The sequence below is a fragment of the Dreissena polymorpha genome, chromosome 1 (genome assembly GCF_020536995.1).
Source record: "Dreissena polymorpha isolate Duluth1 chromosome 1, UMN_Dpol_1.0, whole genome shotgun sequence".
Classification (NCBI taxonomy): domain Eukaryota; kingdom Metazoa; phylum Mollusca; class Bivalvia; order Myida; family Dreissenidae; genus Dreissena; species Dreissena polymorpha.
The window spans coordinates 124,548,070-124,567,789 of record NC_068355.1 but is presented as its reverse complement, the minus strand read 5'-3'; the positions used below and the strand labels follow the sequence as shown (position 1 = coordinate 124,567,789).

Sequence of the window (19,720 nt, the reverse complement as noted above, 5' to 3'; positions counted from 1 at the left end):
GTGCTCTTGTTTAACAATACATAACAACACTAATTTCCCAATTTTAGTCAAAACGCAGCGAATTTTCCCAATCCAAAGGGACCCAGCCCCATTCCCAAAACGGTGAAAATAAAACACTGCATAGTTTGTTATCACACTCCTTCCAGCCATATTTAGTTGGCATTAGTCCATCTTACCAATGCTTATATCCATGTATGACTAAATCCAAATTAATGCTGACATTGTCTTAAAAAGAAGAGGCAATGGCTCCACACGACCATGTACCTTATAAAAACTAAACGTATTAATTGTATTATCAGAGCCAATATTCTAAATTTACCAGGATGACAAATAAATTTTAACAATTGAACTGCAATCAATCTTTCCAGAAATGCGCTGACTTTAGAGAAACATTCATTACTAGGAATAAACAATATTGATCTATTGAGTCTTTGACGGTTTCATTTAACTGGTTTAACAGTTGATACTTGATGACACTTTGGAAGTCTTAAATGGGACAGCATTGTTGGTTCCCCCAGATATGTGAGATTTAAATGTATCAAATTTTGGGATCCATTTTGGTTAATTTCATGGAACCATCCTTAGAAGTGTCCAACAATGTGTGTTTGTCAGGTGGCCCGTCTGCCCAGTGAGAGTGAGCTGGAGAGTCTCCTACTGCCACCCAAGCCACCCTCGGACAGTGGGAAACCCGTGAAGAACGGTGCCCGGCCCAGACCCAGGCCTCCCAACAGCGGGGATTCAACCACCATCAGAACTAGATTGTCACAAGATGGTAATAGGATGGCAGAGTCATTCGTGTTTATTGTGGTGAAAAAATATACAAAGCTAGGTTGAGGCTAAGAAATCTGGTTTTCAAGCAAGCATATTTTCTTTTTATGTCCCCCACCACTATAGTGGGGGACATATTGTTTTTGCCCTGTCTGTTGGTTTGTGTGTTTGTTTGTTTGTCCCAACTTTAATATTTGTAATAACTTTTGCAATATTGAAGATAACAATTTGATAATGGCATGCATGTGTATCTCATGGAGCTGCACATTTTGAATGGTGAAAGGTCAAGGTCATCCTTCAAGGTCAAAGGTCAAATATATAGCTTCAAAGCGGCGCAAAAGGGGACATAGTGTTTCTGACAAACACATATCTTGTTCAAACTTGTAAGAACACCTGTAATTTGCCCAAATTTCATTCTAGAAATATTATATACAAGTATATAGTGTATGCATCTTTGTGCTTTATTTTTATAAATATTTCTAGCCTTTATGAAATTTAACTACTAGACTATTGGAACTATTACTTGCCTACGGTTATTTTGGTTATTTGTAATCAAAACATAGATCCACATTTAACACTTTCTTTAAATTAGTGATTGTGTTTCATATGATGTTATATAAAGGATGTTTTAAGTGACTCTTGTGTTTGCTTCCAGACCTACAGAGCATGCCAGGGATATGCAGTGAAGGCAGTAGCTCATCAGACTCCATAACAGCCCTGCCTGTGGAGGAGAGGGGGCTGCCCGTGGAGGAGAGGGGGGAGGGGGATGGCAAGGAAGCCCCGCCCTCTAGGACAGCTAGCGTTGCAGCTCACATCCAGATCCAGAGGTTGGTGAAAATATTGAAGAGTGTCTTTAATGTGACAATGTGATTTCAATTTTGGTTATGGTCATTTTAGCATCTAAGATTTTTAATTAGTGTCTTCAGACTTCATGGCTGCAAGGTATACCCCCTCCCCCCACTAAAAAAAAAACACACACAAAAACAAACAAACAACAGCAACAAAAATTAAGCCTAAATATGCGTGATTTATATGTTTCTGTTCTCTTGCTTTGAAGTCTCTAATAAATATTGTTATATGAAGTGGATATGTTACTTATTACAGCCAGCAAGCAGAGCTTGATGACAGACTGAGTGGAGGGGAGACCCAGAGAGGGGAGGTTGAGGGTAGAGCTGGTAGTGGGGGAACCAAGAGAACATCCAGTGCAGGGAGCCGTACTGGTAGGTACCACATTGTTAGTGAGGGTATATTGATGATAGACTGAGTGAAGGGGAGACCCAGAGAGGGGAGGTGGAGGGTAGAGCTGGTAGTGGGGGAACCAAGAGAACATCCAGTGCAGGGAGCCGTACTGGTAGGTACTGCATTGTTAGCGAGGGTATATTGATTATAGACTGAGTGAAGGGGAGACACAGAGGGGGGAGGTGGAGGGTAGAGCTGGTAGTGGGGGAACCAAGAGAACATCCAGTGCAGGGAGCCGTACTGGTAGGTACCGCATTGTTAGCGAGGGTATATTGATGATAGACTGAGTGAAGGGGAGACCCAGAGAGGGGAGGTGGAGGGTAGAGCTGGTAGTGGGGGAACCAAGAGAACATCCAGTGCAGGGAGCCGTACTGGTAGGTATCGCATTGTTAGCGAGGGTATATTGATGATAGACTGAGTGAAGGGGAGACACAGAGGAGGGAGGTGGAGGGTAGAGCTGGTAGTGGGGGAACCAAGAGAACATCCAGTGCAGGGAGCCGTACTGGTAGGTACTGCATTGTTAGCGAGGGTAAATTGATGACAGACTGAGTGAAAGGGAGACACAGAGGGGGGAGGTGGAGGGTAGAGATGGTAGAAGGGGATCCAAGAGAACAGCCAGTGAAGGCAGCCATTTAGGTATCAGATTGTTACAGAGGGTACCATCACTTTTGTTAATCTTGTGTGGATGAAAATGAAGCTCAAAAACTGAGGTCATATGTTCATTTTACAAATGATGGGAGTCATCGGGACATTCAATAATTTGCATGTATGCTGTTTTCCAAAACACAGAACATACAAATCTCAAAAAGAAATCTTGTCATTAACACTTCACTAACTCCGCCCATGGGCTACTGTCTGCAGTAAATTGCTCAGGAAATTACAGAATTTTTTTTTATAGGTCTCCTGAATATGGTGAAGGTTTCTCACAGTTTGATTGACAGTTGCAAAGCTAATTAATAGGTTTCTTCAGAAGCATAACTGTTTGGGTGTTATTAAGCTTTTCAATCTTGTCTTCTTTAAAAATTGTTATCAATACCAGCTTAAGTTAACATCATTATTTCGAAATGAACAACTAATTCCTATACTGTCACTATGGAAATCAAAGTACTGGCAGTACTGGTGTGACGATGCTTTTGAAGAGGATGGATATAAAACATCAATTTAAGTTTATCTATATCACCACAATTGCGTATGTTGATACGAACATTTGGGTACGATAAAAAATTTGGGTACGAAAATTTTGGGTACGAAAAAAAATTTGGTACAAAAAAAATTTGTGTACGAAACATTTTTGGTACGAAAAAAAGTTTAGGGGTACGGGGAAGTAGTACCCGTGGGTAACTTGACCCATTGAGCGAAACTGGGAGGCGGGTCACATTCTTGTTCATTAAGTATGGCAATACATTCATGATGATTCTCGAAAGTAGGTATGAGCACATAGCCGGACCATGTGAGCTCAATCGTATGAGCACTTGACTATCTGAGTTCGCCCACGAACATATGGATAAGTTAACTAATAGCGAAATGACCTTATACATGTATATGCTGAAATCTAACAATCGAACAAAATATCAAACATGGTATGTACACTTAGGTGGTTGTGTAATTTCTGTTAGAATATCGTATTCAATATGTAAATTTTAAATGATTGTGCCCGCACTTGAGTTTGTTGCCTTGTTTGAGTCTATACGCGCCTAGGCTGCACCCAGTGTGTGTATTTGTGTTTTTCCAAGGCAATGAGTTACCTCCGCGCTGAGGCTGCTTAATGTTGGGACCCGGAGTGTGTCCAGCACTCCTACCTAATAAGATTAGATTGACGACAGTTGGGACGAATTTTGAATGATAGCTGCAATTTCCAGCTATTTGTTTTGTACTGAAATACTTTTTAATTTTTTATATGGTCAAATGCTGCGGGGGGAGGGGGGGGGGGGTGAGATTTTCCGGAAAAAAAACAAAAAAAACAAAGGAATGGTGACCACAAAACATACAAAATATAACATTGCGCCGGGAGCGGTAATTGAACCGGTGTCGTAAAGGTGAAAAAGCGAAAGTCCTTACCACGCAAAGAAATGTTGTTTTATCTATATATATCATAGCAGTGCAGCGTTTACAATTTGCAGGTTCGAAATCGTTCGCATTGTTTAGTTTTGTGATCACGTAAAAAGTTAATTTTACATGTTTTTATTCGCAATTTATTTACAAAATCGAGAACAAATATCAAACAAAATAGAGAAAATATATAGTTGTTTCATTGGTCCATAAAAATAAAATGGATGTAAAATTACTAATTTGAAATTAACGTTCTGATACACTTATTGAATCTGTTTCCCCAGGATATGCTGTTCTAATAATATTTACCTTTATCAACACGAACGACAACTCTGCTAGGAGAATGAAATCATCAATGAATATCAACGAGCAATCTCCTACGCAGTGGCGAATGCCAAGGGAAGTAACTGAAAAATCGAGTTATCTTTACATAGGTCGTCATTGTGAAGATTTTTTTTACTGGTTATCAAACCTTGGACGCTGCTGTCCCAGCATCGTCAAAAAAGGACAAATAGACAACTCAAAATAGTTGAACCTATGTACAATTTGGTCAACCTATGTCTTTATTAGTTGAGGGGATAATTGGAAAGCCACTAAGGTCCCTAATTACCAAAGAAATTTAAGAATTATTGCCCACCTTTGAATTTATTCTGTAAAAATGTTAAAACTTGTTTCATCCCTGTCAGCAACTGCATTATAAATTCTTAGTAAGAAACTATGGGTTTAATATATGGTGCCCTTTTCAGGAAGTGCTGGAAAGAGGGAAGAGGATAAAGAGGAGCAGGATTTCTACATCAATCACATAGCTCCATTACTGGACCTCATGACCCAGTACAGTCTTAGTATGTACACAAGATCAGTGTTAATTGAGAATAAAATACTGTGGTGTCATGTATTTTTGCTCGCATGAAATTTGTGAGGATTTTTTAATAGGGCATATTCCTTGGATCTTAACCCTTTACCACTTAGAAACGTATTTTCTTGCATTTGTAGTCCCTTAGAAAGTTAAATATAATTAAAGACCTCTCTTACTTTATTCAAGTTTTAAAAGCTTCATTTCCAACCCTTAGAGCCTGATGAGCAGCAAACAGCATACAACCTGAACAGACTGAGTTAATCGCAGGCTGTTCTGGTTTTATGCTGTTTGCCCATAGCCATTTTCACTTTGCTTTTAAGTGGGAAAGGGTAAAACTGATGGATTTCAAATAGTTCTAATATTTAACAAAACAAGAAAAATACATCTTCTATTTGTTTTTAACTCAACTGAGCAGAACATGCTACTGGTGAGCTATTAAGATACCATGTATGTGTGTGTGTGTGACCATCGATTTTTTTTGTTGAAACAACATTCCTTCCTGAACTGCTTTGCCTATGCATTTGACATGCTACATAATTGTATGGTCCACTACCACGTTTATTAGAAACTTAAACCATTTCTTCAGATATTCCATACCATTTGACTTTTAACACACCCTGTTTTAGCTCACCTGAGCTTGAAGTGCTCATGTGGCGATTTTGGTATACTGTGATGCCAATTGTTGGTCCATGTGTGTATGTTGTGGCATCTATCAACATTTTCTATAAACAACATCTCCTCCTGAAATGTTTGGCAGAACTTAATGAAACTTCAGAGGAATGTTCCTTAGGTTGTTCTCTACAAACATTTTCGATACGGTTCCGTTACGATGATTCAGTGTCTCATAATTATGGTCTCAATATATGAGAATTTGGCCTTTGTGCAATCCTCTCAGGAATTTTTGGTTTACACACATGCATTCTGGGAAGTTTTTGCATTTTTACCATTGTTCACATTTGCAGGTAAAGACTCTGACAAGTTGATATCCGTGTCCGAGGACCTGTACCAGCTGTTGTCCAAACACAATCTGCTCACGAAGCACTACAGGCAGAGGTCCAAGATACTCAAGGCCATCTTTAAGATGCTGGATCTGGAGGAACCCAGACTCCTGCTACAACTTGCCAGGCTCATATTAGCTGTAAGTGGGCCCTAAGTGAGCCATGTTTTGTGCACACTGGGCTTAAAGGAATCTGCGTTCCGGGCTGCACAGTCTAATTTAGGGCTACACTTGACAAACACACATTAAACCAAGTTTTCAAAGAACAAGGCTGAAATCATGTTATTGCTAAGAATTGGTAGCTAGATGGTTAGAAAAATCTGGACTTCCCTGGACTTTTGTGATTGTGGTTATTTGTCCAAATTGTTTCAGAGAAGCAATTGTAAAATAAAAATCATTTCATTTACTTAGCATTGGAGATACTGATATAAATTAACTTAGTTGTGTTAGACATTGCAATTTTGGCTTTAATTCTATATATTTAGCTCACCTGAGCACAACGTGCTCATGATGAGCGTTTTAGATCGCCTTTTGTCCGTCGTGTGTCATCCATTGTCCGTTGTGCGTTGTGCGGCGTCATTATATGCCTTGTTAACACTCTAGAGGCCACATTTATTGTCCAATCTTAATGAAACTTGCTCAGAAGATTGGTCTCAATAATATCTTAGATGAGTTTGAAAATGGTTACGTTTGCTTGAAAAACATGGCTACCAAGGGGCGGGTTATTTTTTCTTATATGGCTTTATATGGCTCTAGTAAAATCTTGTTAACACTCTAGAGGCCACATTTACTGTCAGATCTTCGTGAAACTTGGTCAGAAGATTCATCCCGATTATATCTTGGACGAGTAAACAAATGATGGTTGAAAAATATGGCTGCCAGGGGGCGGTGCATTTTTCCTTATATGGCTATAGTAAAACCTTGTTAACACTTTAGAGGCCATATTTATTTTCCGATCTTCATGAAACTTGGTCAGAAGATTTGTCCCAATAATATCTTGTTATCTCAGGTGAGCGACTTTGGGCCTTTCAGGCCCTCTTGTTTTATTCATTTTCTTTTCTTTACTGCATTTAAATGAAAGTACATGGGAACATTTTTGTGTAAATTTTAATTATTATTTAATATTCATAAAATATAAAATTACATGTACTTTCTTTTGATGAAATTAAATTATTTAATAATATTCATTGATTTCAGTTCAATGTTGGGGGCAACAATCTCCTAAATGTATGTAAACTTGTGTTCAAAGTCAGTCGGAATGAGAAAAATGATCCAGCATTCCTTGACGGCAATATTTTAGGTAAGTGATTTTTTCCCAAAATACACCTGGATTATTTCTTTCAATTTGTGAATGAGTTTCCATAGCTACGAGTTTGAAATCTGTGGTTATTAGTTGCTGATATCTGGGTCAGTTACAGTTTTTTGGTATTCTATACTCACACATTGGTAAAATGTAGATAAACAAAATGTAAACAATGTTTAAGAAAAAATCATACCATCAAATCAGTCAAATGTTATGTTTGAATGAAATGTTTGTGGGTTAAGATACAAAGATGAAGTATAAATGTGTTTGCTTCTTAAATGTCCAAGGTACATGGTTAATAAATGGTTTTGGCAGGATTCTTTATCAGATAATCTTTTAAGAACTGATAACCAAAAATTAACATTTGAATTTGTTGTAACCACTAGCCATATTGATTTTATGTTAATATACATTTGCTTAAGATATGATAGTCTAACAAAAGAAAATTGTTATTCTCTGTATGCAAGCTGAAAAGATTCAACATTGGGATTTACATTAAATATTAACTAACAAAATAAGTATGGTGAAAGATATTTTAAACTTTCTCACTCATAGGCAAACTGGCTATATGCAACCAGCATAACACCAGAACAGCCTTGGAGTATCTACTATACTGTTTGCTGCTAATCAGTACCTTAGGGTTTGAAATTAAGCTTTTTAATCTTGAATCTTGTTAGAAAGGTCTTAATTTAAAGTTTATTTTCGAAGGGGCTTCAAATGCCTCAAAGTTTGTATCTGAGTGTTAAATGGTTAACCCTTTGAATGCTGGGAAATTTGTCTTCTGCTAAACTGTCGTCTGCTAAATTTCTAAAATTAGCATTTTCTTTGATTTTTTTCAAAAACAACTATCAAAAAAGCAAATAGTTTGGATCCTGATGAGACGCCATGTTCTGTGGCTTCTCATCTGGATCCAAACTGTTTTCAAAGGCCTTCAGAATCCGGTTCCAGCGTTCAAATGGTTAACAGTGTGTAAACTGTTGTGCAGATTTGTTACTGGAGACGGTGAGTGGTATGGACATTGCTGCCACACACGAGGCTCTCATCTACTGCGTAGGCTCGCTGAAGTTCCTCACTGGAAACGCCACCATAGCCAAGCAACTCGTCACCAAACAGTGTATAGAGAACCTCTCCACGCTCCTCGATAGTATTAACAGACTGGTAGGTCATGATAAAATGTTTCTGGACAACCTGGGACTTGATTTTTTTAGCAAAATGTATGAAATGTTTAATGCTTTCCTGGGCTCTCAGTATCTCAAAATTATCTTAAGCCATATTTACCACAGAAGATACAGAGCTCCAGATAAGGTTTTGTGAAATTCTTAAATTACTACCAGATTTTCAAAAATAATTCTTAACTCTGAAATTTTATTCTTAACGTTACTACTAAGTTTTGGAAAATAATTCTTTTTTTTTCTAAATGACCTAAAAATAAATAATAATGGTTATTTTCATGCAAAAAAAAATCAAAATAAACATACTTGCAACTTTATTTATAGGAGTTCAACAGTGTCTTTTCAGTATTATACAATTTTATTTTTCAAATACCTTCATATGCCCAAACTGTGCTTAGATTGCATGCCTTTGATGAATTTTTTTACATATTTCACAATTAAACCAGGTCTCCCATTCAATCTTTTCAACGATTAGCCACGGGACTTGTCCCTTCCACTCGTTCAATGTTTTTTTTGTGTTTAAGTTTGGACCCGTCGTGTCGCGTTTTTGTTTAGCTTTTCCGACTGTGTCGGCAACTGAACATACAACATCGTATAATATCTTTTCTATAATGTCTTTCTAAAAATTTAACTTCGGCTCACTTTGCGTACAATATGTTAAAAGCGTGTTTTGGGGCGCTTTGCAGTTTTTTAGGACGCTCTCGGGGCGCCGCCATTGTTTTTTGACAGATAGACTGTATACGCCGCTTTTATTGGAAATAATGCGCTTTGTTAAACAAACCCAATAACCATTCTATATAAGCACAGCAAAGATCTTTAATACGCGAAAAGAACTCAATAAAAATCGATACGAACCGATGTAATAATAATATTCGTAACTTGATTTTGTAATTCTTAATGGTACGACAATATTTTAAAATAAATACGTAACGGACTTGAAAAAAATTCGTAATTACGAAAATACGACCCTTATCTGGAGCTCTGAGATAGATTGTATGCCCCAACCTTATGAGATGGGAGTTATTGATTTGCCCTCGACCTTCCTTTTGTCTTTTCATCCCATCCTTCCAGATATTTTGACATAACTTGAGTTATATTGCCCCTTTTAAAGCAAAAAATCATTTTTCTTGTTGTGCATGTAACTCAAAAGCTATTTCTTTTAGAAGTCGAAAACTTGCAAATGTATTAACCAGAACATCCATATTTTGGTTCCAGATTTTCAACAAAACTGGACTTATTGCCCCTTACTTAGCAAAAATGACCTTTTTTAAATTTTTGATTCAAAAAGTATTGCTTTATCAAAACCTCAATTGAACTTGGTTAAGAATCTTATCTAATGTAATGCTAGGGTTTATTGAAACTTTCTCCTGGTTCCCAATTTCAGAGCAGTGAGGCCACCAGTAGCTCAGACCAGCTGGGAAACATCCTTGTCCAGTTGACGGCCGCCCTGCGTAACCTTGCTGACGCCAGTTCCAGTCGCGACCGGATCCTGAACTGTCGTCTGCTGGAGAGTCTCACCTGTGCCTGTGATAGCTTTGCCTCTGATGCAGAGATTGTATTGAATGTCTCAAGAATATTTAGGTGAATATGGATATAAATGCAAATGTTAAAAAAATATTACGGTCAAAACCCTCTGTATATATTTTGTTTGCGGAACATTAAATACCTCGGTGACAAATGGCTCTCAGAAGTATGTTTTTATGAACATTGATGAGCGCCTGACATCTGATGAATTACATCACAAGGCATGAAAATACTGTTTCGTAATTCACAGAGATCTATTTTTAGTTAACCAGATAACAGTTATATTGATAAGGGCTACCTGTTTAAAAACCAATTGGTTTGATTGGTTGAATTTGCATTCTGACATGGAAAGAGAACCAATGAAATGCCTGATTAAATTTTTATGAGTAGGATGGTTTGCCAGAAAAATCTCTAATGATTGATCAAGAAGCATTTCACTGTAATTGGTATGCAAAATCTTACCTGATGATCATTCTTAATGATCTAATATTGTTAAAGTAAAGGATAGCGAATGTATGCTGTTCTGTTGGCTAGAAAAAGCTAGGATTATGATATCATATGATGTATTATTATATGAATTATTGTTTTATTGGCGTTTAAACTATCTTTTTAAATAGGATTCTGATATCATATTTGAAGTATTACTATGTGATATATTGTTTGGATGTAGTTATAATATGCTTTTCAACTGTTTTTCCTAAGTCAAACTTAAGTGTAACTTATTGGTGCCATGTTCTTCCAGCAAGGTGACGTTGCACACAGACTGCTGCCTGGCCCTGGCTGCGCACAGCCTTTCTTTCAAAGTGTTCCTGCAGCTACTGAAGAAACACCTAAAACGACAGGTAATACCCAACATATGGCCCACAGTCTTAGAAAACAGGGCTTTATTTGTGTGCGTAGTGTCCTCCTTGATAAGCCTGTACAGAGTGAGGGACAAAACTTTACACCCGTGTAATAAGCCCTGTTGTCCCAGAATGCATCTCATATAATTATACTAACATACTGACCAAAGTTGCTCACGATAATTCTTTTATTACTTCATGTATTGATCACATAGTATTTTTCTGAGAAAATGTATGTCCCAGCTTCAATTTTATTGGCAAAAGTTTGTTGGGCTGCTGCTTATTTATGTCTCTACTCGCAGTGTATTTCAGTATCTTCTGGTTTCTATTTTATGGACTCTGCTGATGTTTATCTTGAGATAAATTAATTCTGTCGACTAAGTATATACGTATATGCCTGTATCAGGAAGATTTTTGCAGCAATTAATGTTTGTTGTGTGCTTTTCATTCACATTGTTTTCAATGAATATTTCTGCATATACGATTCAAAAACGAAACAGAAACAAAATCTGTAAAACTAACAATTAGCAACATTTTTGTATCATTACTTTTTTCACTTTTTGCAGAAAGCCCCCTAAATAATTACATCCATTCTTGTTTTCAGGACATAGTAGTCAGAGTGTGTTTTATTCTCGGCAACATGACGGCCAAGAATGACGAAGCAAGACTGAGTCTGTTTCACGAGCCCAAGTCACTGGACGTCATCTTAGCAGTATTCCGGTCCTATCTAGAGGCAGATTACAAGGTAAACTCAAGGGTGGTAAGATGATTGGAGTAAAACCGTTTGAAAAAAAAAATTGTATTGCTGTCATATTGGAATACTTGCAGTTCAGCTATAATTTAACAAAATGGAAGTATTAAATACTAAGATATTGCAATCATGTATTTTAAGATATAAATGCCCAGGGGGGTGTAAAAACCTCATGAAATCCACTCGCCCCAAAGCACTACTATTTTACACAAACCTGTCATACGTACTTACTTAGTAGTCGCCCTGAAATTCATGTTTGTCACTGTCACCTGTACTAAGGCATACTGATGTAGTATTTTGTGGTAAAATAAACTAAAATTAACATTGTTATGATCAACCAATTATACAGTAACAAGAATTTACACAGTTGTCAGTTTTTTAGTTTCAGTTAAATAAAACAATGCAATGTATATTTAATGAAGACTAATGCAGGGCTGGTTTGGAGGCTAGAAATGTGGTCTTAAATCTTGGTTTGAGGGAAAAATGCACTTTTTGGGAACAAAATAATATTCAGGGGAAATTTTCAGAACCCAAGTTACTGATTTGTAAAAAAAACACTTTGAAATGAAGCCCTTATTTTGCTGTTTTATCACTGGTACGAAAACATTCTCTGCAATCCGATTCTTAAGTCTTTATTTGGTGCTGATAGATTCCTGGTAAGAAAAGTATTGAGTTATGCTTGAATATAATGTGCTCATCCCCCAATTAACCAAGTCCTTTGCCCAATTGCAGTCCAGCAAGAAGCCTGATCGCAAGGTCGGTACGGTCAAGGACGAGTTGAGCAAGACAGAGGACGTTCTGGTCAAGGTGGTGCGCGTGATCGCCAACATCTCCATCAGCGACACTGTCGGCGCCCAGGTGTCCACTAACAGTCTGTGTGTGGAGCTGCTCATTAGAATACTTGGTCAGTAGGCAGAGTAGTTGAGACGCATTCTGGGGTAAATGGGCTGAATGCATGTGCATGTCTCCTACATTTTTCAGTAGTCAAAAATGTTATGCAAGTACTAATCAGTAGTCTTCAATATTGTGAATACAAATAGTAAGTAGTCGTGAAACTTTTTTAACCCTTTCCCCCATAAGAAGCAAAGTGAAAATGGCTTTTGCAACGAGCATAAAACCAGAACAGCCTGCGAGTAACTCGCAGTCTGTTCAGGTTTTATGCTGTTCATCAGTATTTAAGGTTTGGAAATGAAGTCTTTAACACTTGAATCTAGTAAGAAGGTCTTAAATTAAATATTACTTTCTAAGGGACTGTAAATGTGTGAAAATACATATCTAAGAGGTAAAGAGTTTAGTAAATACTTTGTCAGTACGGTTTTATGCTCTTCCACAGATATGTCCGAGCTTCTCTGTAAAATAATATTCACACAATATTTCCTACATGTGAATGTTTATATTGCAGATTACAAAGACATAGAGAACAATGAAGAGCTGGTGTTGAACACAGTGGCATGTATCAACAACCTCTCCTACTTCAATGTGCCAGATAGTGCTGTAGCCAATAAACAAATACCACTCATTGATAGTAAGTAGACATTTTACGTTTAACAATCAAAGCTCTTCTGTTGTTTCAATTCAGTCTGCTCTACAATTCTCCACAAAGGTCATCAGACAATTGACCAGTCGCCAAAGTATTGATCGCTCCGCCCACATTTTTCGATCAGCCAATCAGATATCGATTTTTCACACACCCCTCAGCAACGCTTATCTGGCCGCCATTTTGTCCGACAAACAAAGCGTGTTGTACATATGGAATGGACGTAATTTTTAAGAGTTTACACACATTTTATATCAAATGCATGATCATTACTGTTCGATCATTATTCAAAATTGTAGGTGCTATACATACTTTATAAAAGGTTATTATTTTATCTTTATTTCTTGAACATATGAACGAGTAATGAGAAAACAAACACAATAAATAGTTTAACCACACCAGGTGTGTGTTCTATAAAAACGTGTTATACCGTTTGATGCACAATATTATTAAGCAGTTTTGGGCAACATAATAATTGCCACACGTGCTTATTAATCTCAGCGTAATTGTCGATTATTAATAAATAACAGTATGTTGCGTGGATCTCAGAATGAAGGAACATTAAGGCATTGTTAGGTACTGTACACAAGAAAAGAAAACTATTTAATTACTTAAATGATTTCCAATTATATATTTATTTTCTGTGGATCATAAACAAGGGAAATCATTATAAATTGTTAACTTAAATATTGTTTTTACTAAAGTTAAAACAACAAAAAGGTGATTTCAACGCGGCTTAGCCAGCTTAAAGCGACTTCAAGTGTAAAATGTACAGCTTATAATACAACAACAACATTTCTAATACAACATATATCAGGGGAGAAATGTGAAAATTGCAATTAACATATAAGGGCCATCTTGTTATAAATAAGCAAATGCATAATATGCTAAATGTATTCAATCCGAATGTTCGTGAACAGCACCGTAATACCAACATTTCATTTTTTGATAGTGAAATGTAACAGGTTCGCATTAAACATAAATGAAATAAAATGCATATTAGACTATCTGTTAATGAAACCACGAAATTTGGCCTGTATTAAATTATGGTTACAATCAAAATTTAATTTATATCTAAATAAAAAAAATCGGTGTCTTTTTAAAAATAACACAATAAAACAAAATCTAAACATTTTTAATAAACAAAAAACCCATCATGATATGGATGTGTCATTTGCATTTAATAAAAAATATTTTTAAAATTAAATATGAATAGCCACTGGATTCACTGTCAGACGATTTAATACAAGTTCAAAATCAATATGAAATAAATGCTCATTTTTACAACAGATTTTTCATCAACTCCCTATATAATATGTATAAGAAACGTTTCTGATAGTCAGTCTGCCGTTAACTCATTTATTTTGGTTACGCCATTTCTCTCTAAAGTATTTATGATTGTATTAACGTTTTACAAAGCAGTTTAGTTTAGTGTGCGGCTTTAATAATTTATATGATAGAAAAGAGCATAAAACATCATTACAAATATAGAATTTCCCTCACGTAATCCGCTATAATTGCGATCTGCTCGTCGGAGTTTTCTAATCACTAGACCACGTGACTATGTGGGCGGAGCGATCGATAATTTGGCGACTGGTCAATTTATGTCTTCATTTGAAAGGCATTCAGTTGTATTGCATTATTTGCATAACTTAATACCCATGTGTACCCATGTACATCAGAAAGAATGTCTTTCTTAAAAAAAGTATTTGTTGATTTTAGCTTGATGATGTGAAGCCTTCATGTTTAGAGATTTAACTGTGATATATTTGCCTTCTTTTTTGTATAACCTAACTTATTGCAATAAGTGAGGTCACTGTTTTACATTTCAGGTTTAATGAAACTCATCCTGGCTGAGAACTGGATGAAGTCCATTATTGATGTGTGTAGAGTGTTTGGCAATTTGACGAGACAAAAAGTTGTTAGGGACTACCTCCACGAAAAGAAAGGTTTGTATTGATGTATCTTATAGCTGGCAGGTGGAGCTCTACAATAAGTGAAGCATTTTCTTAGAACTGCTATTGTAGGTTATTTACTAAAATGGGTACGATTTTATTTTGGTGTGTAATTCAGTTTCACGTTAACTATCTTAACTTCTGGTATGACTATGTCACTGTAATATTAATATAACTATGTACTTTACATACCATATAGACCATTTCTATTGAGGAAATATGAAAGAAAAAAATAAAAGAGTGGTTCTCATGTGTAAATTATTATGTTTCACTACCTTATGAAACATTTATGCATGAGAATGTAAATAGAGTACTATTTATTTGCTTGTGTCAAATAATAGTTCACCTAATTGCTCCGCCTTCCTGCACAGGGATATAAATAAACTGAAGTAGACTAGTTATTTTCCTGTATTTTTGTGCTGGCCCTATATTTATGTGTTGTAAACTGTTGTGTCTGAACAAGAAGGTATGAAATAACAAGTGTGGGCATCTGTTGTCGAGATGTTAGTTGTGTCCCTGCACTTACATTTCCAGAGCAAAAAAGTGCGTATGTAAAATGGTATGCATTTTTAACTTGCTTTTGAGAACATGGATGAAAGAATTCAAGTTTTCCTATATTTTAGTAAACTTTATGATGATTGTTGCATTATTCAAATTTCCCATACATTTTCTTTAGTCATTTAAACTATCACTTGACCAAGAAAGTTCAAATACTTATACTGTTGTTGGTATTGGAACACCAAGGAAATACCACATTATTCATAAAACATTAATCCTGGCAAGCCTGGTTCAAAATATACCAATATGAAATTGTTCATTTAAAGGAGGTCTTTTCTTAAGAAAAATCCAGTCAAGAAGGAAAGTGTCGTCCCTGACTAAACTGTGCGGACCCCACAGGCTAATCTGGGCCTACACTTTATGCACATGCATTAAGCCTAGTTCCCTGGATGAGGCTCATTTGATTGCTGATTCCTCTCCAGTGGATGTTCTGCTGATGACCCTGCTGGACTCTGGTGACAAGGAGCTGGTCTACATCGCCTGCGGGGTGCTCATCAACTTCATGGTGGATGAGGACAAACGTGGCCTGCTTAGGAAAGAGCGGGCAGTTACAAAGTATGTGTAGCATTAGCCACTTGCTGTAATTTTAGGTATTAAAATTAACCCTTTTTCTACTGACCTTGCAACTTTTACCAATTTATTTCACGCTGCAGTTGTTGTGATTTTGATTATTCCTTTCTATGTAAGCTGATGGATAAAAAAGAAATATTGTCAAGTTTAGTGGCTGGTCGATTTGTTAAACTTTTTTGTTCTAAATTGATCAAGAAAAGCGATATCCGCTTATGCAATTCAACAGTTCAACTGAAAGGCATGACTTGAGATTTCTTCCTTTTAAACTTGTTTATTTCAACTTGATTACATTAAAATCATACTGCTTTTTACCCTATATCAAATCCATTTTTTATGAAGATACAGATTTGGTGTTTTTGGAAAGATCTTGATAATGCCGCATGAGTATGGATCGAACCCATCCCAATTGGACATAATATCCAATCTGTCTCTGTTTGTTTCCCCAGGTTGGTAGAGGTGTTGCGTGACTTTGGTCGGGGTGACTGGGACTTGGCGGGCCTCGTCTGTCAGATCCTGTGGAACTTCAGTGGCAAGATCACCAGCACCAATGCCTGCTTTGGGGAGACTGACGCCCAGGAGCTGTCTGAGATCCTCATTGATTACTTGGGTAATACTGACTTTGTCTATGTCTACTGTCTTTTCTAAAATTGTATTGTCTATGCTATGCTTCTGTTTCTAATGTGAAGAGATTCACTGCTTCTTTACAGCAATGTACCTATTGCTACTTCTAACATGAACATGTGAACTAAAATAATTGCAAGCTTAAAAACAGTACAGATTTTAGTCCCAACTTTATTTTCAAATCCAATTTTTTTTACTGGAAAAACAATACCTGTATTTGGTACAAGATAATATTAATTAAATACCAAACTTTCCATGTCAAAAATAAATCAATTTAGTCAGCTATAAGGAATGATTCTTATTATAACCTAAGCATCACTTTTTTCGCTACAGACAAGGAGAGTGCATTTGACCAGGACTTTGACCAGTTGGATGCAGAATACCAAGAGTCCATTCTGGATACGTGGGAGACGCAGTTCTGTTCCGTGGGAGAGCAGCTCCTGCATCGCATAGAGACCCACAACTCGGACTTTGAACCGCTAGAAGACACGCCGTGTACATAGCTCATGCACTGCCATAGGGGCGTTCAACATAAATATCAGTATTGTTTCTAGTGGACGTTGTAGTATTCACATTGGAATGTTTGAAGATGAATATGTATCAGTATTGTTCTATGCGGACAATGTTGTCCTTGGGGAGAAATCTTTGATGAGTTTGTTTAAGTTATTGCTTGGATGTAATAGTCGCTGAAAATCCAAATGGTGGACTTGTTAAGAGGCCTCTGGAAAAACGTATCATCACCCGATATTGAAGTCGAAAAGCTTAGAAAAGCTTACGGAACTTAAGTTGAACAGCTGATAAGGTGAACAGTTGTGAAAATCGGACCTTCAAGTGCATCAGAAATTTTGTCATGTTGGCCAGTTATGTTGCTCAGAACTCAGATTCAGAATAAATCTCTGGAACCTTATCAGTGATGCTTCATCTTGGGTGAAAAAAATTAAACAGGTACTTGGCATCACAGTGTACGTAAGGGCTGTTTCTAAGAATGATGGTTTTATTATATTGACTGTAACCAATGTGAAAGTATTTAAAGTTGTTATGTAAAGGTGACCATCACTTTTGGTAGTACCCGTCTTAGTTTTGTTAGTGAATTATATTGAGGGCTAAGCCCAATTATTGTATCATGTGCTTATTGTTTTTATTGCGTCACTACATTCCGTCCTATGTAGTCACTTTTGTTGTTAGCATGTTATGATGATTGTGTCAAAGCATCCGTCCACATTCCAAATTTACATTACCAGTAACCCAGTGAAATGTATTTATATTTTTCATGCAGAAAAATCTCTTCACAACACATTTTGACTTTCATGACCTATTTTTTGCAGTGCATTTAGTCCTGCTACTACAATCTTGTTGTCTGTTTTGTCATTAACTCACTTGAGCTTAAGTGAAGGATAATGTGATGTCAATTGTCAATTCGTCTGTCAATAATTTCATCAAACAACATATCCTGAACATCTGATGTCAAAATTGGCCCCGCTCCAATGGTGACTTTTTTCGGACTTAAACACTTTTTTCAAATGTTTTCCCTGGGGGAAAACTGGCCTCGTACAAGGGATCACTAGTTTTACAAGTCTTACATAGAGAATCATTTAAAATCTCTGTGAAATTGCAAAGCCCAGGGCTATTGTTTATGGTATTCAGCAGCATCTAGAGATCTTCTACAATGTTTGTTTAAATATGTCAACTCTGTCCTCCCCAACAAGAAGGCCCAGTGCTTTGATATGTGGTATGTAACATCAGATAAAAGTCCTTTATAAAAGTTGTTGAACATTATGTTCTGTGGTAAAAAATGGACATTGTGTAGGTGTCACATGTTTAAATATACTTTAGTAACAGAACACTCAACAGTTTTGTTGAGAACATGCATCAAATGTCTAATAATTGGTCTGTAACTTTAAAAAGTGGTCCTCAACTAAATTTGTTCCAAGTATACCTTTGAGGTCAATATTGGCCTCGCCCAGGTTGTGTGTCATGTTTTATATATACATAATTAGCAAGATTTGTTCAAGTAATGCCCATGTTATCATAATTTGCCCCAAACCAGTGGCCTCAAGTAAGGCGAGCGTTCAAGGATTCCTAGGTTCCTCTTGTGTATAAATGTCAGTTTAAAATTACAATCAGTCTACTTCTTTACACAACACCATGAAGTATTTGTCTCTATAAACTTTGTATTCCTACAGAGTTCTTTTCTCAATTTGTTTACCTCAAAATTTTTACATTACAATCTTATAGTAACCAACTCGCAAATAGTTTGGAAAAATATCCAAACTGTGCAAAAAATAAATGCCTGTTCCTCTTTTAAGCACATGTGCGAGACAATATGTCATTTAAAAAGAACTGTTTGCACCTATTTATTGTATGGTATATTTTTGTAATGTTTTGTTTTAGGTAATTTTTGCTGAAAATCAATGAAATTCCAATGGTTGAAAACAATGCAAATGTTTACATGTACAAATTCCATAATTTTGACAAATTCTATCATATCAGGATTTTCTTCCTTGTTCAATAAACTGTCAACAATTTCGGAATTGTCATGCTGTTTTGTATGCCAGTTTAGAGAAACGCAAAACATGAGTCACTCATCATTGTAACGGGTTGATTGTAAATTGTACCGTCCAAGAAGTTCTATGTAACATACTGCTTTCAAAATCCATGGTCTCAGACGTTGTATTTTTGTTGTGTATATGGTGTTCAAATAAAAGAGCAACTCCATATGTTTGTAGAAAAGTATCATTTATTTATAATTTATTTATTGATACATTATTAGATGTACGGGAATTGTTTTATATTCTTATATATTTGTTGATGGTGTTGCTGTTGCTGTAAAAGTGAAAAATCTGTGATTGTTTCTTTATTTATTTTTACCAGCCTAACAGATCCTATTAAATGCAGTATTGATAAAATCCCATATTTATGCTTTCATGAATAAAATGATAGTAACACATTGTGTATTTTCCAACTGATTTATGACAACA

At 36.3% G+C, this 19,720-nt stretch overlaps 1 protein-coding gene across 7 annotated transcripts in view; it reads left to right on the top strand.

Annotated features, from left to right (window-relative positions):
- LOC127848593 (armadillo repeat-containing protein 2-like) overlaps positions 1-19,583 on the top strand; it is a 26,867-nt gene extending 7,284 nt beyond the window's left edge. For 3 of the 7 annotated variants that reach the window (XM_052381188.1, XM_052381143.1, XM_052381170.1), the window contains 17 exons: positions 613-772; positions 1,424-1,595; positions 1,873-1,927; positions 2,190-2,250; positions 4,803-4,898; positions 5,875-6,050; positions 7,107-7,209; positions 8,198-8,370; positions 9,769-9,965; positions 10,651-10,750; positions 11,355-11,495; positions 12,234-12,405; positions 12,904-13,026; positions 14,871-14,987; positions 15,974-16,106; positions 16,568-16,728; positions 17,076-19,583. In XM_052381188.1, the coding sequence (XP_052237148.1) occupies positions 613-772; positions 1,424-1,595; positions 1,873-1,927; positions 2,190-2,250; positions 4,803-4,898; positions 5,875-6,050; positions 7,107-7,209; positions 8,198-8,370; positions 9,769-9,965; positions 10,651-10,750; positions 11,355-11,495; positions 12,234-12,405; positions 12,904-13,026; positions 14,871-14,987; positions 15,974-16,106; positions 16,568-16,728; positions 17,076-17,245 (2,310 nt within the window). In that variant the 3' untranslated portion in view covers positions 17,246-19,583. Of the gene's footprint in view, positions 1-612; positions 773-1,423; positions 1,596-1,872; positions 1,989-2,058; positions 2,120-2,189; positions 2,251-2,320; positions 2,382-2,451; positions 2,513-4,802; positions 4,899-5,874; positions 6,051-7,106; positions 7,210-8,197; positions 8,371-9,768; positions 9,966-10,650; positions 10,751-11,354; positions 11,496-12,233; positions 12,406-12,903; positions 13,027-14,870; positions 14,988-15,973; positions 16,107-16,567; positions 16,729-17,075 lie in introns of all 7 variants that reach the window. The other 4 variants (XM_052381162.1, XM_052381156.1, XM_052381150.1 and 1 more) reach the window with 4 other exon arrangements.
- The last annotated feature ends 137 nt before the right edge of the window (positions 19,584-19,720 follow it).